The 25,478-nt window shown below is 46.0% G+C and overlaps 1 protein-coding gene across 1 annotated transcript in view; it reads right to left on the bottom strand.

Moving 5' to 3' along the window:
- LOC129855901 (hedgehog-interacting protein-like) overlaps window positions 1-22,577 on the bottom strand; it is a 36,215-nt gene extending 13,638 nt beyond the window's left edge. Inside the window, exons 1-7 of the mRNA XM_055924010.1 lie at window positions 21,906-22,577; window positions 19,498-19,699; window positions 11,480-11,631; window positions 7,539-7,712; window positions 6,795-6,938; window positions 3,399-3,520; window positions 382-505 (exon numbers count right to left, since the gene is read on the bottom strand). Coding sequence (XP_055779985.1) covers window positions 382-505; window positions 3,399-3,520; window positions 6,795-6,938; window positions 7,539-7,712; window positions 11,480-11,631; window positions 19,498-19,699; window positions 21,906-22,117 — 1,130 coding nt within the window. The 5' untranslated portion in view covers window positions 22,118-22,577. The remainder of the gene's footprint in view (window positions 1-381; window positions 506-3,398; window positions 3,521-6,794; window positions 6,939-7,538; window positions 7,713-11,479; window positions 11,632-19,497; window positions 19,700-21,905) is intronic.
- Window positions 22,578-25,478: the final 2,901 nt, after the last annotated feature.

Raw genomic sequence — 25,478 nt, 5'->3', positions numbered from 1 at the left:
AACCGGGGCAGGAAATCACGTCTCCATTTACAGTGAATGAGCCTGAGCAGTAGTAGTGTCAGTAATGTGATAGTAATGTTTTCCCCCCAACGTGGATGGAACACTGGGTTTATGTTGGCACGGTGACCATGGACAGAATCAGGGGATGGACGTCAATTGGCATAGTGTTTACCTCAGAGTTACGTTCACCATAGCAAAGTTGGCTTACTGAACACAGCTGTTTGTGTTTGTTCAATTCAAAGTCAATGAACACTAGAACCGTTTGAGAATGTTCCAAATGAGAAAACAATGACGTTTGATTCAAACTAGCTACACATTTAATCTAGATCATTTGACGATAAATAAAAACCCTGTTATAATATTTACAACTTATAAGCTTACCCGTTCTTGTCTCCGAACACATAGCTCCCGTAGAGCCTTCTGGACTGACAGCCTCTGTAGATGAACCCTCCCACAGGTGCTGCTCCTCCACTGGTCGCCAGGTCAATGATGGACGCCTCGTTCTCTACAGAAACACACAGATACACAGGCCTCAGATCAGTATTATTAAGATGGACACCTCGTTCTCTACAGAAACACACAGATACACAGGCCTCAGATCAGTATCATTAAGATGGACGCCTCGTTCTCCACAGAAATACACAGGTACAGGCCTCAGATCAGTATCATTAAGATGGACGCCTCGTTCTCTACATAAACACACAGGTACAGGCCTCAGATCAGTATCATTAAGATGGACGCCTCGTTCTCTACATAAACACACAGGTACAGGCCTCAGATCAGTGTCATTACAGAGGCTCCTCGTGCCCCACACATGCCACCTCATATCTGTCTCATTAAAGTGCACTATTCTCTACATTAACCTACAGGCCCTCAGAGCTCTGTGTCATTACAGAGGTTGTGCCCCAAATGCCACCATATTGTCTTTAAAGTGCACTATTCTTTTAACCAAGGCCCATAGAGCTCTGGTCAAAATTAGTGCCCTGTACATATAGTGCACTATACACAGTATATAGTGCCATATGACACTTGTAGATCTCTACAAGCTCCAAAAAACGAATTCAGAATGATTGTGGTATTTTAAGTCAATTTGTGTATCCCTCCCCAAAAAAATTCTTTTTGGAACATATAGCATTTGTCAAAAGTTATTATTTTCAGCCTAAGATAGCTGTCATTTGACAGCTTGACCAAAATATGACTAGCTACATCTTAGATATTACACTCATATAATATGGGTGTTGCAGGGAGTTTACCTCTGTTCTAAAAAAGTTCCAAATGGGTTCTGTGGCTGTTCCTTTAGGAGAACCCTTTTCGATTCCAGGTAGAACCCCATCTTGGGGTTCTACAAAGGGTGCTTCTATGAGGACAGCCGAAAAATCATTTTTGGTTCTAGATAGCACCTTTTTTTCTAAGAGTGTACAATAGTATTCTCTGTGGTGGCAAACATGGCACCATGCCTTTACTCTGCACCTGGAGCTGCCATGGTCAGACCCTAGCCTAATGACTGTGACTCCCTGAGACCTGGAGCTGCCATGGTCAGACCCTAGCCTAATGACTGTGACTCCCTGAGACCTGGAGCTGCCATGGTCAGACCCTAGCCTAATGACTGTGACTCCCTGAGACCTGGAGCTGCCATGGTCAGACCCTAGCCTAATGACTGTGACTCCCTGAGACCTGGAGCTGCCATGGTCAGACCCTAGCCTAATGACTGTGACTCCCTGAGACCTGGAGCTGCCATGGTCAGACCCTAGCCTAATGACTGTGACTCCCTGAGACCTGGAGCTGCCATGGTCAGACCCTAGCCTAATGACTGTGACTCCCTGAGACCTGGAGCTGCCATGGTCAGACCCTAGCCTAATGACTGTGACTCCCTGAGACCTGGAGCTGCCATGGTCAGACCCTAGCCTAATGACTGTGACTCCCTGAGACCTGGAGCTGCCATGGTCAGACCCTAGCCTAATGACTGTGACTCCCTGAGACCTGGAGCTGCCATGGTCAGACCCTAGCCTAATGACTGTGACTCCCTGAGACCTGGGTGTGATTTATGCTCACTCTAATGAGTCCTGTTTTCTCTGTTGGTGTAGGAAGAGAAAAGGAGGTCCATGTTTACTGCCATCTGTCACGAGTCCATTAGTACGTAGTGGAGGGTGGTTTCAATTACTGTGACTAAGGCCTTGCCTTGTTAAAAACAACTTTGCTAAACTGGATTAAAATGTAATGTCGATGTAGGGCTTTAACCGCCACAATACCTCTTCATTAACGTTGAAACTGAACGTATTAAGTGATGGTTGAACTAAATAGCGCAGGAGGTTGATGATGGAGTTTTAGTGTATTTTTGGGACAACATGAATGTAAATCGTTATGTAGTCATTATGGGAATAATGGACATTATGATGTGAGGAGTTCTCGCCCCTATTAGGGTGTAATCAGATAGGTAATGAACTCCACCTCCATCATGCCAATAGTATAATCGGGGCCGGGGTCTGGGGGATTTTGGCCCAATCAGTGATCGTCCTGGGTGAGAGGTGGCCAATGGAATGGGTGGGGGCTTTAAACTAGGCTGAGGGGCTGGGTGGGGGTTAGGGGGGGTTGTTTTGTGGGTGGCTGAAATAGCACTCATTGTGTGGTTATTAGAATCAAACAAACAGCTCTACATGATTCAACCAAACATAAGCACTAATTTCTTCATTGTGTTAGAAAGAGTGTTCTGGTGTCGATTATGCTCTTTTGACGTGCACCAAGGAGAATATGAACCCCAGGTCCTCATGGCTCTGTTTAGTGCGCTTTCAACTATACTAACACATCATCAAGATATTCATCGTGGCTGACAACTATAAATCCTAGTCATGGGCACAAACTCACATTCCCCTGGCAACGATATGCGAGGACGAATCGTTTGTGGATCACAAAAACTTCTGATACTTAAAAAAAAAAACTCAGATACACTGTGTACTGAACAAGTTGGAGGCTGACCAAATACCGCATTCTCACAATAGGAAAGAATCCAGTTGTATTCCAAAAAAACAGACATCGTTTTTCTCGTGCAGAACACACAGTAAAATGAAAGGTTATCCAAAAAGGTAATTTGTGAGGAATTCCATCAGATTCTTCCACACGTTCCCAAGGTGAGAGAGGACATGAAATGAGACTGTAAGGCAGACAGCTATTTTCATAACAAGCAACATTAATGTCCCATTGATGTATTCCAGACAGACCCCTAAAGGGCACTCTCAGGCTCCTAAAGGTCCCAAATGGCAGCTTGTCCGCTATAAAGTGCACTCCTTTTAACTAGGGCTCATGCACTCTGCTCAGAAGTAGTGCACTATATAGGGAATAGGGTGCCATTTGGGACACATCCTCAGTGTTGTTAGGGGAAACCATTAGAAGAAGGAACTCACCGTAGTCTTTCCCCTTAGTGATCGCCAGTATTCTCCCTGCTGACGCGTTCCTACCGCTGGCGTCCGTGCACAGGATCAAGAGACTCCCGTTGTTATCCGTATGATGCCGGTCCACGGCACACCTGGGGAAAGACGGGAATGAACGGATAAACATTGGAACGTCATGACACTGTCCATCTGCGATGATGCGTCACTCCCTGAGTATCAACGATCACCTTGGGGTGGTTGTGCCACATGATCAAACAGTGGCATGCGGGGTACTGTAAATCAATAGCTGCATATCTCACACACCCAGCTACAACTCAGTATGATTGATGAACACGTTCTAATGAAGCTCATAGCCTAGTCCAGTCAATCCATGATCAACCTTTTAACATGTGAAGACACAGAACAACCGAGGCAGTAACACACGGAGTGATCTGATCATGTCCACGGTTGAGAAGATACACACTAGAAAGGAATAGGTGCAACAGTCACTCACAGTTAACTGTCACTCAGAATTAACTGTCACTCACAATTAAAAACGACATACTATATACTAATATTAATATATGAGAAGATACACACCACATTGTGAAGTATTGGGGAGATTCTCTGGGTGGGCACAGGTATCAGGTATGTGAAGTATTGGGGGGATTCTCTTGGTGGGTACAGGTATCCGGTATGTGAAGTATTGGTGGGATTCTCTTGGTGGGTACAGGTATCAGGTATGTGAAGTATTGGGGGGATTCTCTGGGTGGGTACAGGTATCAGGTATGTGAAGTATTGGGGGGATTCTCTGGGTGGGTACAGGTATCAGGTGTGAGAAGTATTGGGGAGATTCTCTAGGTGGGTACAGGTATCAGGTGTGAGAAGTATTGGGGGGATTCTCTTGGTGGGTACAGATATCAGGTATGTGAAGTATTGGGGGGATTCTCTGGGTGGGTACAGGTATCAGGTGTGAGAAGTATTGGGGAGATTCTCTGGGTGGGTACAGGTATCAGGTGTGAGAAGTATTGGGGGGATTCTCTGGGTGGGCACAGATATCAGGTATGTGAAGTATTGGTGGGATTCTCTGGGTGGGTACAGGTATCAGGTATGTGAAGTATTGGGGGGATTCTCTTGGTGGGTACAGGTATCAGGTATGTGAAGTATTGGGGGGATTCTCTGGGTGGGTACAGGTATCAGGTATGTGAAGTATTGGGGGGATTCTCTGGGTGGGTACAGGTATCAGGTATGTGAAGTATTGGTGGGATTCTCTGGGTGGGTACAGGTATCAGGTATGTGAAGTATTGGGGGATTCTCTTGGTGGGTACAGGTATCAGGTATGTGAAGTATTGGGGGGATTCTCTGGGTGGGTACAGGTATCAGGTATGTGAAGTATTGGGGGGATTCTCTGGGTGGGTACAGGTATCAGGTATGTGAAGTATTGGGGAGATTCTCTTGGTGGGTACAGGTATCAGGTGTGAGAAGTATTGGGGGGATTCTCTGGGTGGGTACAGGTATCAGGTATGTGAAGTATTGGGGGGATTCTCTGGGTGGGTACAGATATCAGGTATGTAAAGTATTGGGGCGATTCTCTGGGTGGGTACAGGTATCAGGTGTGAGAAGTATTGGGGGGATTCTCTTGGTGGGTACAGATATCAGGTATGTGAAGTATTGGGGGGATTCTCTGGGTGGGTACAGGTATCAGGTGTGAGAAGTATTGGGGATATTCTCTGGGTGGGTACAGGTATCAGGTGTGAGAAGTATTGGGGGGATTCTCTGGGTGGGTACAGATATCAGGTATGTGAAGTATTGGTGGGATTCTCTGGGTGGGTACAGGTATCAGGTATGTGAAGTATTGGGGGGATTCTCTGGGTGGGTACAGATATCAGGTATGTGAAGTATTGGGAGGATTCTCTGGGTGGGTACAGGTATCAGGTGTGAGAAGTATTGGGGAGATTCTCTGGGTGGGTACAGGTATCAGGTGTGAGAAGTATTGGGGGGATTCTCTTGGTGGGTACAGATATCAGGTATGTGAAGTATTGGGGGGATTCTCTGGGTGGGTACAGGTATCAGGTATGTGAAGTATTGGGGGGATTCTCTGGGTGGGTACAGGTATCAGGTATGTGAAGTATTGGGGGGATTCTCTTGGTGGGTACAGGTATCAGGTATGTGAAGTATTGGGGGGATTCTCTTGGTGGGTACAGGTATCAGGTATGTGAAGTATTGGGGGGATTCTCTTGGTGGGTACAGGTATCAGGTATGTGAAGTATTGGGGGGATTCTCTTGGTGGGTACAGGTATCAGGTATGTGAAGTATTGGGGGGATTCTCTGGGTGGGTACAGGTATCAGGTATGTGAAGTATTGGGGGGATTCTCTGGGTGGGTACAGGTATCAGGTATGTGAAGTATTGGGGGGATTCTCTTGGTGGGTACAGGTATCGGGTATGTGAAGTATTGGGGGGATTCTCTGGGTGGGTACAGGTATCAGGTATGTGAAGTATTGGGGGGATTCTCTGGGTGGGTACAGGTATCAGGTATGTGAAGTATTGGGGGGATTCTCTGGGTGGGTACAGGTATCAGGTATGTGAAGTATTTGGGGGATTCTCTTGGTGGGTACAGGTATCAGGTGTGAGAAGTATTGGGGGGATTCTCTTGGTGGGTACAGATATCAGGTATGTGAAGTATTGGGGGATTCTCTTGGTGGGTACAGGTATCAGGTATGTGAAGTATTGGGGGGATTCTCTTGGTGGGTACAGGTATCAGGTATGTGAAGTATTGGGGAGATTCTCTTGGTGGGTACAGGTATCAGGTGTGAGAAGTATTGGGGGGATTCTCTAGGTGGGTACAGGTATCAGGTATGTGAAGTATTGGGGGGATTCTCCAGGTGGGTACAGGTATCAGGTATGTGAAGTATTGGGGGGATTCTCTTGGTGGGTACAGGTATCAGGTGTGAGAAGTATTGGGGGGATTCTCTGGGTGGGTACAGGTATCAGGTATGTGAAGTATTGGGGGGATTCTCTTGGTGGGTACAGGTATCAGGTATGTGAAGTATTGGGGGGATTCTCTTGGTGGGTACAGGTATCAGGTATGTGAAGTATTGGGGGATTCTCTTGGTGGGTACAGGTATCAGGTATGTGAAGTATTGGGGGGATTCTCTTGGTGGGTACAGGTATCAGGTGTGTGAAGTATTGGGGGGATTCTCTTGGTGGGTACAGGTATCAGGTGTGAGAAGTATTGGGGAATTCTCTCGGTGGGTACAGGTATCAGGTGTGAGAAGTATTGGGGAATTCTCTAGGTGGGTACAGGTATCAGATGTGAGAAGTATTGGGGGGATTCTCTAGGTGGGTACAGGTATCAGGTGTGTGAAGTATTGGTGGGATTCTCTTGGTGGGTACAGGTATCAGGTATGGCCATGGAACATTTCACTCACCTGCCTGGGTCATGCAGTCCGTGGGCAAATATTTCTGGTGGCTGGTTGGTGCTGTTGAAGTAGGGGTTGTTCCTGGGTATGGAGTAGGGAGCCGTGCAGCAGTCTGTGTCCACGTCCACCCTCAACACAGACCCTGTGAAATCACTGCAGACAGCACACACAAGAAAGGACAACTGGTTAGGTGGAGGTGGAAAAACTGTAGCTACTATCTTGGTTTACTGCTACCATATTGCTTCATCTTGCCAAATGTTAGAAGACTTACTGTCCTTTAAGTTTTTGGGAAATGGCCTACAGTGGCCTAAAAAATACCAGCAGAAAGATGTCCATAGAAAGATGTCCATAGAAAGATGTCCATAGAAAGATGTCCATAGAAAGATAACCATAGAAAGATAACCATAGAAAGATAACCATAGAAAGATAACCATAGAAAGATAACCATAGAAAGATAACCATAGAAAGATAACCATAGAAAGATACCCATAGAAAGATAACCATAGAAAGATGGCCATAGAAAGATTCCCATAGAAAGATAACCATAGAAAGATACCCATAGAAAGATAACCATAGAAAGATTCCCATAGAAAGATTCCCATAGAAAGATACCCATAGCAATATGGCCATAGAAAGATACCCATAGAAAGATACACATACTAAAGATTCTGACAGAATGATCCCCCACAGACTAATCCCCAAATAGCCTACACATTGCCCTTAACCTTTGACCCCCTGACCCCTGGGTCTCACCTGAGGCCGTCCATCTCCTCCATGTCGTCCAGGGTGATCATGCCATCTCCCAGGACGATGTGCAGCAGGCCGTCAGGGCCAAACAGCAGCTGTCCTCCCAGGTGCTTCCTATGCAGCTCTGCCACTTCTATCAGCATCCGCGTGGTCCTACTGTCCACCAAGTTCGGGTTTTTCCTGATCAACAAAATTAAATCGAAAAGTGTTCGATCAAATGCATTGTTTTTTATGTCTATGAGAGGAACCTAGAGGGTATTGTTTTATATCTCATGAGAGGAACCTAGAGTGTATCGTTTTATATCTCTATGAGAGGAACCTAGAGTGTATTGTTTTATATCTCATGAGAGGAACCTAGAGTGTATTGTTTCATATCTCTATGAGAGGAACCTAGAGTGTATTGTTTTATATCTCTATGAGGAACCTAGAGTGTATTGTTTTATATCTCTATGAGAGGAACCTAGAGTGTATTGTTTTATATCTCTATTAGAGGAACCTAGACTGTATTGTTTCATATCTCTATGAGAGGAACCTAGAGGGTATTGTTTTATATCTCTATGAGAGGAACCTAGAGTGTATTGTTTTATATCTCTATGAGAGGAACCTAGAGTGTATTGTTTTATATCTCTATGAGAGGAACCTAGAGTGTATTGTTTTATATCTCTATGAGAGGAACCTAGAGTGTATTGTTTCATATCTCTATGAGAGGAACCTAGAGTGTATTGTGTTATATCTCTATTAGAGGAACCTAGAGTGTATTGTTTTATATCTCTATGAGAGGAACCTGGAGTGTATTGTTTTATATCTCTATGAGAGGAACCTAGAGTGTATTGTGTTCATATCTCTATGAGAGGAACCTAGAGTGTATTGTTTTATATCTCTATGAGGAACCTAGAGTGTATTGTTTTATATCTCTATGAGAGGAACCTAGAGTGTATTGTTTTATATCTCTATGAGGAACCTAGAGTGTATTGTTTTATATCTCTATGAGAGGAACCTAGAGTGTATTGTTTCATATCTCTATGAGAGGAACCTAGAGTGTATTGTTTTATATCTCTATGAGGAACCTAGAGTGTATTGTTTCATATCTCTATGAGAGGAACCTAGAGTGTATTGTGTTCATATCTCTATGAGAGGAACCTAGAGGGTATTGTGTTATATCTCTATTAGAGGAACCTAGAGTGTATTGTTTTATATCTCTATGAGGACCGTAGAGTGTATTGTTTTATATCTCTATGAGGAACCTAGAGGGTATTGTTTCATATCTCTATGAGAGGAACCTGGAGTGTATTGTTTTATATCTCTATGAGAGGAACCTGGAGTGTATTGTTTTATATCTCTATGAGAGGAACCTAGAGGGTATTGTTTTATATCTCTATGAGAGGAACCTAGAGTGTATTGTTTTATATCTCTATGAGAGGAACCTAGAGTGTATTGTTTTATATCTCTATGAGAGGAACCTAGAGGGTATTGTTTTATATCTCTATGAGAGGAACCTAGAGGGTATTGTTTTATATCTCTATGAGAGGAACCTAACAGTGTATTGTTTTATATCTCTATGAGAGGAACCTGGAGTGTATTGTTTCATATCTCTATGAGCGGAACCTAGAGGGTATTGTTTTATATCTCTATGAGAGGAACCTAGAGGGTATTGTGTTATATCTCTATGAGCGGAACCTAGAGTGTATTGTTTTATATCTCTATGAGCGGAACCTAGAGGGTATTGTTTTATATCTCTATGAGAGGAACCTAGAGTGTATTGTGTTATATCTCTATTAGAGGAACCTAGAGTGTATTGTTTTATATCTCTATGAGAGGAACCTAGAGTGTATTGTTTTATATCTCTATGAGAGGAACCTAGAGTGTATTGTTTTATATCTCTATGAGAGGAACCTAGAGGGTATTGTGTTATATCTCTATGAGCGGAACCTAGAGTGTATTGTGTTATATCTCTATGAGAGGAACCTGGAGTGTATTGTTTTATATCTCTATGAGAGGAACCTAGAGTGTATTGTTTTATATCTCTATGAGAGGAACCTAGAGGGTATTGTTTTATATCTCTATGAGAGGAACCTAGAGTGTATTGTGTTATATCTCTATGAGAGGAACCTAACAGTGTATTGTTTTATATCTCTATGAGAGGACCATAACATTGTATTGTCAGAGGCTGGCGTGACGTTTCAATACATTCCATACCAAAAGTAGACAGTCTTAGAGGTCATAGTGTGTGCATGCTTTTTCTCCAACCCAGCCCTAACACACCCCTGCATTAACCAAAATGAGCCCTAAACATATGTTGACACTATTGGGGCCTACTACACATATTGAGACCAAAGGTAAAGAACGTTTGAGACCTATATTTAAAGGATGTCCTGATTAAACAGAGAGGTGCTCATGTAATGCCTGGATGGAAAAAGAGCAATTATGTACGTGAGTAAGATGATACCACTGCAGGAGAAAACGCTGACATGTAAAAACAAGCTAACTCACCGACAACACGCCAACGAGAAGAGTGTTTAATGAGCTTGTTGTCTGGAGACATTGGGTTTTAGATTTGACGCTTCATTAAAGCTCAGAGTTAGGACGTTATTACGATGTTGGGGTGAATCTCAACTCAAAGCTGTAACTCAAACCCATAAAGTGATGACTTTCCAAGTCCAGAGAAAGGATTTGGCTTCATATTAACAGCCACAAAATGTTTAATGATGTGTTATTTTGGGCAGGGTATTTAGACAGAGAGTTTCTTATTATTTTCCTTCAGGGTCGTTGCTCTGCCAGGAAGAGATTGACTATCTCACACTGAGTGACATACAAATACCAACGCCATGGCTCCTCCTCAAAACGCCAGCACCTCCAAGATTATAACAGTTTGAAAAATGAAGTCTTTAAACCGTGCCATACAACAGTGATTATGATAATAAAAACGTAATACTTTAACTAGTATAGTTACGAGAAGTTTGTTTTGTTAATCACGGCTTGTTGTGCAATGGAGCTCTGGTATATCAACAGCAGAGCCACAAACATCTACAGTTGTCATTAGCAGCGTTGTAGAATTATACGCCGCCATTACAGTTTTCAATAAGAGCAAAAGCTGTCGCCGTCAGAAAACACGTTTCACGTGAGAGACTTGACTTGGCAGCGAGCCGACACGGGCTGCATTCAAAACTGACTAGAAAAGAAACATTTTCTGTTCATCAACTAGTGATGCGGGAAAAAATTGTTGTGTTACATATCGGGATATTATTTTTGACGATATATCGTATTGTTTTGACAATATTGCAATATTATTTGTGCGCTAGTTGGTTGTACCTGCTCCAAAACTCCAGTATTTTTCCCTCATAGCTTGTCCTCCATGTTCTTTTTAAATAAGGAGCCAATATGTTGTCAGCACTTTTATTTCCATGACTGATCAAAACTTGTTTTCTCATGGCCCTCACTTGTCCCTCTGCAGCAGACATATTGTGAGCAATATGTTTGAAACATCGAATAACATTGCAATACAATTACAGTGCGAATTGCAATACATATAGAATCGTGAGAATTGCAATAAATATCATATCGGCACCTAAGTATCATGATAATATCGTATCGTGAGGTCCCTGGTAATTCCCAGCCCTACTTTATACCTGCAAACATTGATCTCGGGAATATCGACACTGAAATCCATCTTATTTAGGCTTTGCTTGTTTCTGCTTCGTCATTGGTTGGACCATGTGTGGTCAATGAATGTATCTAGGGGGTGGTTTGGTTTGGTTTCTCCCATTTTACCTGGAGACAGTGACCGCAGGACATAGATGTCAATTCAACGTTTATTCAACTTTGGTTCAATGTAATTTCACAGATTTTACCTTGAGACGGTGTACTCGACCACATGCAGGACGTTTCTGTATTATCAGTGGTTGAACCGTAAATGGTAAATGTTTGGCATGGGTTTCTCCACTAGTTACCTGGAGACGGTGTACTCGACCACACGCAGAATGTGGTCGTGCGGTCCGATGGCCCAGCGCTCCTGGTTGGTGGTGTAGGAGACGTACAGCTTGCCGTTCTTCTTGTAATTGGGGTGGAATGTGAGACCTAGCAGACCCCTTTCATCTCCTGCCTGCAGTCAGAGGACAAACACAAAGGACCAACAAGTTAATTATCTGCCTACTTTTTCTTTCTTTCTTTCCTTCCTTTTTTCCTTCCTTCCTTCTTTCTTTCTTTCTTTCTTTCTTTCTTTCTTTCTTTCTTTCTTTCTTTCTTTCTTTCTGCTGCTTGTGCTGTACTAACTAAAGTCAAAGCCAACCCATAACCCACAACCACAACATTGTCTCTTTCTCTCTACTTTTCTCACTATATTTCCTTCTCTCTCTCTGTCTCCTTCCATCTTGGTCTCTGTAGATACCCAGTGCCCACCCCTCCCAACCAAATCCCCCTCTTCTGTCCTCCCCACATACCGTACCTCCACTACCGCCCTCATTGACTACTGCATTACAAACCATTATAAAACATTTGACTCCAGCCAGTGCTCCCCCTCGATCCCCCTCCAGCCCACCCCACCCCAGCCCAGCCCTCTCTCTCTCTCTCTCGCCAGCTTGTCCTCGGGGCCCCTGCGACGCCCAGGCCATCCCGGCGGCCTCCATTGTCCGGTGATTTGTGTGTGTAATCTTTGGGGGATATCCGTGAATGCTATGCTGAGTGGCTGAAAGAATTTATTAGCTCACTCGTAGTTCATAGACAACACAAAAGTGCAGAGTCCTTCAGTCCCCCCCGTCCCCCGTCCCCCCCCGCACCATGCAAAATTTGAGGATAGAGATGGAGGGGGGGAAGAGAAAGAGAACCTAAACAAGGACAGGGCTGCCAGCACCCAGTGTCTTGGCAACATGTTTAGAAACCATCTAAATTGCTTGTGTAATACGTAAACCTTTGTCTCACCCCGGAGGCAGCTACATCAGTCACAACTCTGGTGGTCCTCCCATCATAGTTAGCTGTAATAAGCAGCTATAGCGTTTCAGTCCCTAGGCAATGCAATCAGGTCTTTGTGTTTCTCTCTCTCCCTCTCTTAACAAAAGAATGAACAGAATGCCAGGCTTAGGTGTTAACAATGTTTAAAACGTGCCCCCTTACATTTTTGGCCGTATGTTGTTGTCCCCCCCTCTCCAAAACAGCTCAAGCCCCATTCCTCCCTCAATAACAGAAGCATTGATGCTGGCTGGCGTGGATGCAAAAAAATCGACCTCAGAACCCCCTAGAATGGCTACCTCACTGAAGGAGGCGAACCAGCATCAACATCAGCCAGAATCAAAGCCGATCTGCCTGCGTCAACCTCTTGGAATTCCCTCTCAAAATATTTAAAAAGGAATTTAGGCAAAGAGAGCGAGGAGGTCTGGCCTTTGTGTTAGTCCTACAGTGTGGAGGCATTAGCAGAGGTGTAGCCCCGGGTCACAGGCCAAGCAACACAGATCATAAATTGGTTCAAGTGTACTGGATCCCCCAGAAACTGTTTGGACGGCGAAGGGCAGAACCCAGTCAAACATTCCAATGGAATGTGATGTCCGTGTCGTCAGCCCTGTTCCGTACGAGCTAGGCCTACAGTGATCCGACACCGGGGTCCTTTCAATACCGCCGTTAAGATAAAAAAAATGCGAACGTTGACGAATAAATAAGAGTTCCTCTCGACGAGAATTTATGAGAACTACTCCATGTAAATTCCGTGTTGCTCAAAATAACAGGATTTATGTGGGGTTGGTAGTGAGTCCAATAAACTGCACATTGACAGTAATGAGTGGGAGATGATTCTAGTTTGCCACAGACAACCATTCCGGTCCCTCACCTTAAAATTATTGACCCATATGTCAGATTTGGGATGCAGTGACCCGAATTCCCCACATAAACACTGGGAAGGAGCGGGTCAAGACAAGAATTCCAAAAGGAAGGAGCCGTTTGATCTTCAGCTAAAAGACCACTAAAACACAGCAGCGGTAAATGGGCTGAAATATTAGCTCTCTCGCTAATGACTGCTCGTCATAACCAGAAGGCATACGGACAGCAGCAGAGCTAACACCAGGTCATAAGAAACAAACACTTGGAAACTAGGACTGAGTTCCAAATGGCACCCTATTCCCTACATAGCGCACTACTTTTGGCCCAAGCCCTATAGGGAATAGGGTGCCATTTGGGACACAGCCCGATTCAATCTTAACCTCTGATTAGGAGAAGAGAAAAAATACCTTGGCAGATGGATCGCTATTAAATTACTGCCAAAGCTACAGCAGACATATTGTTGACAACGTAAGTAGGCAGCTCTGCTCCAAGTGATAGACAAAAGAGCTAATTTGAAGTGTTCGTGTGTTGAGTATTAGTTCCAGTTAAAATATAAACAAAGTGAGGTTTCACTATCTTCCAGCTCTACTGTGCGGGGTTATTTAGAGGAGAGGTACTGGGTGTACTGCAGTGGAGGCTGGTGGGAGGAGCTATAGGAGGACGGGCTCATTGTAATGGCTGGAATGGAATCAATGGAACGGAGTCAAACGGGGTTTCTATATGTTTGATCTGTTTGATACTGTTCCATTAATTCCTTTCCAGCCATTACAATGAGCCCATCCTCCTATAGCTCCTCCCACTAGCTTCCTACAGGTCCTCTGACCACCCCCTTTTGTGGTCATGGGAGAACAAAGCCTCGTAGCGGGGGGGGGGGGGGGGGGGGGGAGGGAGACAATGGCCATTGATGATGTCATCGTAACACCTCTGTCAGGCCCACCACAAATCACTTCAACGCCTTGACTTGAAAACAAGCTTCCCTCCTTTTCTCCTTAAACTGCTCTTCTCCTTCTCCCTCCTTTTTTACGACCACCATCATTCTTCCTCCCAGTGTGGCAGTGGGTTCTGGTGGAATCTCACGGAGCTGAGCCTGTCTGTCTGTCTGTCTGTCTGTTGATGCTCCACCAACACCTGCCTCCAGATTCACAGCGTAGGCCGGACTTTATTCTTCCGTTTTTGGCCGTTTTTTTGGTGTCAAGAGCCAGGCGAGGCAGAGTTGTAGTTCTCACCAGAACATCAGCAGCATTCCATAGAGCTGTGGAAGGGGAGCCGGAGCAGGGAGCGGAGCATAGTGAGTGGCTACCGTTTCCAATCCCGCCAGGCAGCTGCCTTTCTGTTCCATGATGCATGGTTTGGCTCCCTGCATTGTTAGCCCAGCGCCTTTTGATCCTCATTGGCTCTGGCAATCCCCACAAAAATACATTCCACCACGAGGAGTGCTGATTGGAGAAAAACAATGCAGCCCCTTTTACCTCAAAGGCAATCTGAAATGTTCACACTCATTCAGCCCCCCACCTCCCCCTGGTTACTCCAGCACAATGAAACCAGGGAGCCAAGTCAAATCCCCCCCCCCCCCTCCACCTGTTAACACACATTAATCCTATGACAAGGTCGGAGCTTAGACCAGAGATCACTCAGTCTAATAACGAAGGGAGAGAGAAGAAAAAACTAAAGAGACCAAACCACCCAGCCCAATCAGATTGGATGCAAAACCACTTTTATAATGGAGGAGGCAGCCAGGCAATTTCCTGTATCACACGACACGTCGGCCAACAGAGTAATGTTTTGGGTCTACGACTCCATCTTGATAAACTACGACTTTCACTGAACTTTCTCTTGACGTATTCCAGCGTATGTTCCTCTTCCCATTACATAAATAGGATAATAGTAAGATTAACATTGCTGCCCCCCCTCCTTCAGCTTCAGCGCTTCAGTTCTCAGAGGGAGTCAACAGTAGGAGTAAGAGCTAATCTATCATCCGCAGGGCACTTATCTCAGACAGTCTGAGAGGAACCTCTACTCTCTCTGGCTGAGTTAGCCTGACAGTCTGAGAGGAACCTCTACTCTCTCTGGTTGAGTTAGCCTGACAGTCTGAGAGGAACCTCTACTCTCTCTGGTTGAGTTAGCCTGACAGTCTGAGAGGAACCTCTACTCTCTCTGGTTGAGTTAGCCTGACAGTCTGAGAGGAACCTCTACTCTCTCTGGTTGAGCTAGCCTGACAGTCTGAGAGGAACCTCTGCTCTCTCTGGTTGAGCTAGCCTGACAGTCTGAGAGGAACCTCTGCTCTCTCTGGTTGAGTTAGCCTGACAGCTGTAGATGCAGTGTGACAGAGCACAAGAACACAGCATGAGATATTTGTCTCACAGTGAATATATTTTATTGCGCGTCCGCGCCCCTAGCCCTGTCACACAGGCTAACACACTTCAATAAGAGTGTTAGGCGAACCCACACTGCTCAAAGCAGATGTCTTCATTCCAAACCGCTTTCGCCCCATTGCCTTTGCAGCTGGCTGATGTAAGCAACCAATAACGGCGTCGCTCTATTTGCACATAGGCAATGTGTCACCATGAATGAAATCAAAGCCAGCATATTGTCAGCCTCCGCTGGATACAGGGAGATTAAGTATGGACGTTGGGCTGCGTTCTCTCTCGTTCAACAGCATCTGGAAGTGGTTCCCGCTTGAAACAGAAAACCCAAAACAAGTTAACTGTCTGAGCACCTCAGTTAACGCGCCGTGATGGCTTCATAGTCAGCGTGACACTATCAGGTGTTGGTACTGAGCTGAGACGTGCTGGACACGCCGTGTGGTACAGTTGGTAGTGACGAGTCGTAAAGACAACGGCGCCCTGATCAGGACTGTGCCACACGGTTTCGCACCGTGCCCGCCGAGCCGCCTTCACCACATCTGAGCCACAGCCTGGCAGTGGTGGCGTAAGCCTCCGTTTAATCACCAAGCAGCTGGGAAACATAATCAGTCAATCAGTTGTTAGAGATGAGAGTATCTGATCCAATGGGCTTGGAGGATGGTGACTGTGACACCTCCGGGACAGATGGACAGAAACAATGTCAAACAGGGCAAGTTTGAGAGAGGACTCTGTGAGAAAGGACTCTGTGTGTGGGAGAAGGGGTGACAGGGAATGACGGAATTAGCAGGCTTCCTACCGGGAAGAGGACGCCAGCAAGTGCGTTACACACACACACAATCAAGTAATGACAGGAGGGGAAGGGGAGATTGGGTGTCAGGGAACACCCACGGTGCAATGAAGAGAGGAGAAGGAGACCCTCCCTTGCTCCCTCCCTCCGGCAGCATTGTGTCTGAGAGGGTCATCTTAATTGTCACGGGGGGGGATCTGCCGGGCCGGCAGAAGGAACCACAGAACATTACAATCAAAGCATGTGGCAGCTAGGGGAGCCAGGGCAATGATAACCCCTTATCTTCCCCTCTCAGTGAGTCTCACTCCAGCCCCCCCTTCTCATCTCCCACTTCCCCAGAGGCTCCTGGGTGTTCTATCTGTATAGAGGGAACTATGTCCTGTTGATGCAGTGAGTAAACACCTCAGCCCCCCCATGGTAGCCCCCTCTGGAAGCCCCCCTGGTCCCCTGGTGCTGGGGGCCCCGTGCGGCCAGAGTCTTGTAGCAGCCAACATCACAGAATAGGACTCTGGGGGGCCTACCGGCCGGCCTGCCGGTTCTCTAGCCACTCTCTAATTGTCATAATGATTGTTTTATCCGCTAGCAGTTAGGTTTAATGATGATAAGACAGCAGGAGGGTCGTCCTGGGCTCCCTGTGGGCCTGTTTGCATGTCCATTCGCTGGGGTCCGCTTCACTCCCTGTAATCTCCGCTGTCCTCTTTCTAAAGGAACGGTGGGAGGCATGCGTGATAGATAAACTTCCTGTCCAAAAAGTGTGCCCCCTCCTCCTCCTCTTCCCCATTTCCCTATCTCTGGACACTATCAGTTCACTCTCAAATTCAAAACCTACAGCTGTCGCCTTGGATACGGATAAACATCATCAGGGGCCATATGTATTAAGAGTTGCCTTTTAGCTCACATAATGACTTTGATTACATGGACAGAAAGATGATCCCAGATCAGTACTCCTTCTCTGAGACAGCTCTTGATGTAACTGTCAGTGAGCAGGGCTGGGGTCAATTCCATTTCAATTCCAGTCAATTCAGAAAAGAAAAAACTAATTACAATTCCATTTCCAAATGTTCTTCATTGAAAAGCGTTGAAGAGAATTGGAATGTCATTGTACTTCCTGAATTGTCTAGAATTTAAATGGAATTGACCCCAATCCTGTCTGTGACACATAGCTAACAGTCAGTGGCAGAAGTGGATGTCTCCATGTAAAGTTATGTGGTAAGAGCTACGATAGCATTAACAGGTCCTAGCAGGTGAGAAATTGAAACTGAACCTGAAATTACATGGTAAATTATAGGCCATTTCAAAAGCTTAACAATCCTACACGGCTATAAAGATGATGTTTCCAACTACTGGACCTGACGCTGCATGTCTATGGTGCACACTACTGAGGTTGAAATGATGCCTACATAGAATACCGCTCCACTACACCGATCCTCTCCCCGGCTTCCAAGACGACGTCGATGAAAAAAAAGACGACTTCCTATTCAACTGTTGCCCAGAGGCTCTGCCAACACAAAGCTACGGAGGAGCAGGCGGGCTGGCGGGCGGTGATGATTGTATTTCTTCTTGATTCGCTCTCGTGGGTGTGCTGCTCCTCTTCTCTCTTCTCCCTCTTCTCTCGGAGAAGGTTCCAAACCAAACGGCAGTATAACATATCTTTCAGGGGGGGGCCAGCCAACCCGAGCCCCAGCTCCAGGCCCCTCTCTCCTCTTCACCTCCCCTGTTCTCTGGAAGTTAGATTTCCATGATGATGTGGGAGGTCAGAGCAGACCAGACTGAGTGAGTAAATGTCAGATAGGTGCTAATTCTTTTCAGAAGTACCAGACATGCCAATGGTTTCCTGTCTCGAGGAAACTGCAGCGGAGAGGGACGGGTGACGAGTACTTCTCGTGTGTTTGTGCACTGTGAACACAGTTCATCTCCTTAGACCCCTCGTTATTAGAATGGTCTCGACAGACACCAGATGTTTCTTTAGCAACCAAGGGTGGAGAGGGAAAGAGAGAGAGAGAGAGAGGGAGAGAGAGAGAGAGAGGGAGAGAGAGAGGGAATAGAGAGGGAAAGAGAGAATAGAAGGAGAGAGAGAGAGAGAGAGAGAGAGAGAGAGAGAGAGAGGCAGAGAGAGAGGCAGAGAGAGAGGCAGAGAGAGAGGCAGAGAGAGAGAGAGGCAGAGAGAGAGAGGCAGAGAGAGAGGCAGAGAGAGAGGCAGAGAGAGAGGCAGAGAGAGAGAGAGATGGTGCAGACAGGGTTGACCACTAAAAGACAGATACAGCTGGTCTTCCACTGTTGTGAGAGGGGCTATTGCTGTGTGAAATCATATCATACGACACCATTAATCAAAATAAAGTATTGGCCAGTGACGTGTTAGCCTGATCGTTTTTCATCTTGTGGGATTGTACAGTGCTAACCTATATGGAAACAGCTTGGTGGGGGAGAGTACAGAGTAACACTTAAAAAGCCATTTATCCACCTTATACGTATTAGCAGGACGTTAGCAATGTTCTCAACGTGTGTGCTAAGCTCATTGAAAGATAACAGCGTGTGAGTTAGCCGTGTTGGGACAATTAATAAATAGCTGATGGTTTTGTTAAATTGCTTAATGAAGTGTAGGACTGGCGAGCAGACTCCAGGGGGGGGTTAAGTCTGGAAGGAAGGGTCTTGGTTGGTCGGAATTATCAGACGAGAGGGGTAGGTCTTAGAAGTAGAAATGTTTGAGGATTATCCAAGATTGTGTTCCACTCTCTCTCCCTCTCCTCAATGTTTGCAACACATAAATAAAACCATGTAAGTGTTGCTTTCCCTCTGTGTCCGCTCGCTACATTGATAGTAAACCGTTTTGGTGTTAAAACTGGTGTTACGGTACATTTACATTGGGAAGACACGGGGCGACCAAGTACCATCGCTTATATGTGAATTAGAGTTTGGAGCCGTCTTCAGGTGCCCCGATGGGTCCTGGTCAAAAGTAGTGCACTATGTAGAGAATAGGGTGTCATTAGGGATGCGTATTGTGTTCCTCACTGACCTTGAGTCCGGTCTGCACCAGCTTGTGGATGTCCAGGAAAGGCTCCTTCAGCAGCTCCATGTTATGGGTCAGCACCCGGACGAAGCCCTCCTTCTCCAGGACAAAGAGGCGCTGGGATCCGTCCCCACAGTGCACCACGGCTACTGGCTGCCTCAGCCCACTCAACACCACCTGGGCACAGTAGCAGTTGTGCTTGTGCTTCCTGGGCGGACGGAAGAGGAACGAAAGGTCAAGGGTCGCCGACGGATAATCCCGTTGTGAGAGGAAAGGAAGGAGGGAGATGGAGAGGAGAAAGAGAGAGAGAGAAGGAGAAAGAGCGAGAGAGAGAGTGAGCGTGAGAGACAGATAGAGAGAGCGAGAGACAAAGCATGAGAGACAGAGAGAGACAGATAGATAGAGAGAGAGAGAAGGAGAAAGAGAGAGAGGGTGAGCGTATGAGACAGATAGAGAGAGAGAGAGAGAGAGAGAGAGAGAGAGAGAGAGAGAGAGAGAGAGGAAGAGATGGAGACAGAGAGAGAGGGGAAGGAAGAGAGAGAGAGAGAGAGAGAGAGAGAGAGGAAGAGATGGAGAGAGAGAGAGAGAGAGAGAGAGAGAGAGAGAGAGAGAGAGAGAGAGAGAGAGAGAGAGGAAAAACAGAAAATACCCCCCACAATATACATACACTGATTGAGTTGACTTGACAGTAAATGAATACCATTTATTTACAAAGTAAGAGTGAAGCAATAGCATGACACGATGGGAAGGGTTGAGTAAGAGTTTAGACACTTCCATAGGCAATGACTTTGATTCATGTGCATTGGGCACACACACATACATACGTCACTCCACGGGTGAATTTAGTGGAGCAATGCTTAAATGGGGGATGAGGGGTCTCCAGCTGTGCAACAAGTGTTGCGGAAAACCCCAGTTCACATTTGATGTGGGAAACAGAACATTCAAACTCCATTATACAACATCGCGACGGCTAGCTAACACATGAAGGCGGTGACGCTGATTCTCGCTCCTCACACACTTGTTTCAAGACATTCCCAATCGCTGGGCGTAATTTGCCATTGAGAGTCTGAGTGAAGGATGGATATTCATTGGAGGAAAAAGGGTGTCAGTTCAGTTATCTCGCCCCGTCAGTTTCCTGTCTGGTGCTATGCTGTCATCGTGACGCATGTGTCAAGTTCATACACATAGCAGATGTGCGCCCTCTCTCTCTATCTCTCTCTCTCGCTCCCTGGCTCTCTCTCTCTCTCTCACTCGGGCTCTCTCTCTCTCTCTATCTCTCTCTCTCGCTCCCTGGCTCTCTCTCTCTCTCTCACTCTGGCTCTCTCTCTCTCTGCCACTCTCTCTCGCTCCCTGGCTCGCTCTCTCCCTCAGGCCAGTTTTGAAGTGGGAGGTCTGATTAAGACGTACGATGTTAGATGACATCGGTGGTTAAAACCTGGCCCTCTCTCCTTGCTCATCATCTCTTGGCCGGCCCCAGGCGGAAGATGAGAAGGGGAGAGTCAGCTCAACAAGACTCCCTTTAGATGAGCGGCTGCCAACAGAAGCTCTATATCTCTCCTCGGCCATCCCGGCCATCCATCCTAGAGTTCAGTGCAATTACAATTACAGTGCTCTTTAGCATAGCAAGGGGTCATTACTAAAAACGACTAGAGTAGAACCCCATCAACCCCAGGAATGCAGACAGCACTTAGCTAGACATCATAGACAGACAGCATCAGCATAGTTTCTCTGGTCTGATCTGGTCTGGTCCGGCTCGAGATAGCAGGACGGTCAGTTGGTCACATGTCCAGCAGCAGCGCTCTCAGCTCGCGTCAGGGGGGCTAGAACGGGTCTGCGTCCCAAATGGCACCCTATTCCCTATATGGTGTACTACTTTTCACCAGGGCCCATAGGACTAGTGCACTACGTAGGGAATAGGGAGCCATTTGGGACGGGGAGCTCAGAGGCTCTCTCTCCACCCGAGCAGACAAAAAAAAGGTGAAAGTTTGTCTATGACGTACTGCTAGCTAGCAGTGAGGGGAGGGTTGGCCTGCAGGGTAAGCATTTCCATTGTGTGGCCAAAGCCTGGCCCAATGCACCCTGAACAAACGGCAGGCTTTGGTGATGACTGGAGAGATGGGTGACGGGTAAAGGGGGGGGGGGGGGTTTATCCAGACTTGGCATTGGCATGTCTCCCATGACCCTGGTTCATAGTACATATCGCCTAGGGCGAGACCGGTGGTGGTGGCCAGTCAAAGTGGCACACTGGGTTCAGAGTGTGGAGATGCCACCATACACACTATGGCCTCTCTTTCCACAACTCACTGAAAGGGTTCTTTTTGGATGGTTAACTCAATATTTAAAAACCATACCTTAAATGCACTCTTCCTAACGTATACAAGTAAAAGAGATTTTGAAAGTGAAACGTTACAAACCTGTTGATGTCTTCGACTTTCTCATCTCCCAAGTAGTTGGAGTCCTGTCCCCGTGTTTGCTTTCGGTGGAAATCTGGGAAGCACAGGCCTCCGTCCCTCCGTCCGTAGTATTGACAGAACTCATCCACATCGGCTTGGAACAGCTCTGAAAAATACCATGGACACAGACAACGGCCCGCAGGCAGAGAAAGACGATTCAATTCAAGTGACATCACACCTCGTTCAAACCATGATGCAACATCATCCAACTTACCAGCGAGCTGAAGCTAAATCCCCTCCTAGTTAGTCGCCCTTAATTCATGTTTACGCAGCTTTAGTTCCTTAAGTTTTCATACAGTTGTTTTTGAGAGTTGTGCTGAATGAGCCAAACCGAATCCTGGCTCGGCCTGAACAAGTGAAGAAACGCTTGGCCAGACAGGCCAACTGGGTTAGAGCTGAGCAGAATGTGAGGAATATGCTGTTCAGACTGTTCCTCAGGTCTTCAACTCTGCAGCAGTGCACCACTGAGGCACCATCCATCTTTACCTTTATGCTTTGACCCCTGTTGCTATGGCTGTTTGACCCCTGTTGCTATGCCTCGCAGCTCTACCTCACGTGGGTGACTGCTGTGGATACCTAATAGCTTTCCAGATATTTGGAATATTAAGTAAAACATAGGCTGAAATTCTCATACAATTAAAGCACTGTTAGGTGCCAGTGCCAAATGGCAGCCTATTCCCTATATAGTGCACTACTTTTGACCAGTGCCTATTTGGGCCACAGCCTAGATGCTTTCGCCCTCCTCAGCCCAGCGGCAGGCATATAGGCACAGCATGTGAAATGTGAGAAACTCTAATTCAAAACTGACCACGTTTAATTAACAGCCCAGTCTTCCAAATACTAACTTTGCACATTTTTAGGAGTGATAGAAATATTCTGTCTGCCTCAAAACCCAAATCAAGAAATTATGTTCTCAAATGTTGATTGATTGTGTTCCACTGCTTGCTTGTGCTTTGGGGAAGTTCAAAGCAAAAATGTCCCCATCACAGGGTTATTTCCCCAGACCACCTTGATTTCTCTTGGAGCTGCTAGTTGTACTGGAGCTAAAGTTGGTTCCACACCAGGGTCTGGGGCACAAAGTAATCTGGGAATATATCCTCATTAGACACAGCAGCCCCAACCCCGCATGATTGGCCACCTTCAGAGACCCACAGTCACAACATTATTCCAAGATTCTAGGAACCCCCCCTTCCCTTTCCTATTGCGCTAGCAGGGCAAAACCACTAACAGGGTGAAAAGAACGCAAGCAGCGTATCTTAAAACCTGCGCGTGACCTAAAAACAACCGTGCCAATATTGTTTCCCTTAACACAACCCTCAGAGGGGCGGAGGAGGAGAGCAAACCCAGCAGTGATAAAAACACAAACAGGACTGTCTCTCCCCTCTTTCATCTCGCTCTCCGGCCCCCACACATCCCTCCCTCCATCCTGGCCCCCCCACACCGACCACAAGGCTGACCACACTACCACTGGAGGTGATAGGATATCCCACTAAACATCTAAATACAACACGGAGATCAAACACACACTCAGAACACACACACACACACAAACACTCCCAGGCCTATGCCACCCACCTACTTTGTGCCTGTAGTTATCTTAACCATGCTGGTCCCAGGACCTCAGATGCAGAGGGGAGAGACAGAGTGGGGGGTGGAGGGGGGAGGGGGAGGAAGGGGTGGGAGACCTCTAGGTTAAAGTGAGACTCAGGCCGTAAATGTCTTTATGGAGAAATGAGGGCTAAGTACACAGCCTAATGGGGAGCTGGAGAGGGAGTTTCACGGGAGCAGGAGGACATTTAAAGACACAGTAAAGACTACCGTCCACGTTTAATACTGTTGGTCAGCACTTTGCATGTGTTGATGCAGAGTACAGTTCTGGAAGGGTTCTGAATTTCATCTTTAGTGATATATACTGTACATGAGCCCAAATAACTCATGTTTGTCAGTGCTTTATATTTGAGATTTAATTAAACATGTTCTTAAGAGGCAATAGTGGTTACTACAAATGCAAATTACAGTTGAACAGAAAACCAACAAATTGTTTTAAAAAAAGTAGCTGTCACGCCCTGGCCTTATTATTCTTTGTTTTCTTTATTATTTTAGTTAGGTCAGGGTGTGACATGGGGAATGTTTATGTTTTGTTGGTTTTGGGTGTTTATTTGGTAAAGGGGTTATGGGGTGTAGTAGATGGGTTTGTGTTGAGTGTATATGTCTAGAGTTGTCTATGTTGGTTAGTTATCTAGGAGAGTCTATGGTTACCTGAATGAGTTCCCAATTAGAGACAGCTGATTTCGGTTGTCTCTGATTGGGAGCCTTATTTAGGGTAGCCATAGGCTCTCATTGGTTGTGGGTAATTGTCTATGTAAGAACGTTAGTAGCCTGTATGTTTGTGCACAACGTTTGTAGCTTCACGGTCGTTTTGTTGTTTTTGTATAGTTTGTATTAAGTGTTCGTCTTTCATTTAAATAAATTCATTATGACTGCATACCTCGACGCGTATTGGTCCGACCCATGCTTCTCCTCTTCAGACGAAGAGGAGGAGAACGATCGTGACAGTAGCTTAACCCCCCAAAATACATAAGGACATTTATGTATTTTGACAATCCATAGGAGGAAAAACCTCTGTCAGTATCCAGCATGATATGTACTTAGAGGGCCATCTAATTTTAGACAATTTATGGTTAACTACTTCCATAAACATGTGGCACCGAGCACTGCATTCTCTCTCCCTCTCCCTCCCTCCACAATATGTACCAGTTTTATTGTACTGGCCTGGGGGGAAAAAGAGAGAGAGAGAGAGACAGAGACAGAGAGAGAGAGAGAGAGAGAGAGAGAGAGAGAGAGAGAGAGAGAGAGAGAGAGAGAGAGAGAAAGAGAGAAAGAAAGAAAGAGCGAGAGAGAGAGAAAGAGAGACAGAGAGAGATAGAGGGAAAAAAAACCTCTGTCCACATCCCAGGCAGTGAGCTAGGCTATAGTTCTGCTTCCATCTGGTTGCCTTCCAACACAACCTGGGTGGCCACCCAAAGTACTTGACATCTTGATGCACTTCAGCAGCTTTACATATACACAACCTTTGTAGAAAAATAAATGTGTCATTCGTCACCACATATGCTGATCTGTGTAGAGGGGGAGAAAGGGAGGGAAGGATTGATGGGAGGGGGGGTGACTGACTCCTTCTCTGGCTCAAGCTCCTGGTATGAAGCTCTGGGTTTAACTCTAAGCTTTCACTGCTGTCTGTCAGCTCATTGGCTGCTGTCTCTCTCTCTCTCTCTCCATCTCTCTCTCTCTCTCTCTCTCCCTCTCTCTCTCTCACCATCTCTCTCTGTCCATCTCTCTCTATCCCTCTCTCTCTCTGCCGAATACAACAGGAGTTGACCTTACAGTGAAATGCTTACTTACAAGCCCTTAACCAACAACGCAGTTTTAAGAAAAATAAGAGTTAAGAAAAATATTTACTCAATTAACTAAAGTAAAAAATAAAAGAGCAACAATAAAATAACAATAGCGAGGCTATATACAGGTGGTACCGGTACC

The sequence above is a fragment of the Salvelinus fontinalis genome, chromosome 5 (assembly GCF_029448725.1).
Source record: "Salvelinus fontinalis isolate EN_2023a chromosome 5, ASM2944872v1, whole genome shotgun sequence".
In the NCBI taxonomy this organism is placed as follows: domain Eukaryota; kingdom Metazoa; phylum Chordata; class Actinopteri; order Salmoniformes; family Salmonidae; genus Salvelinus; species Salvelinus fontinalis.
Note: the sequence above shows the minus strand (reverse complement) of the source record. Positions and strands in the feature narration are given on the sequence as shown.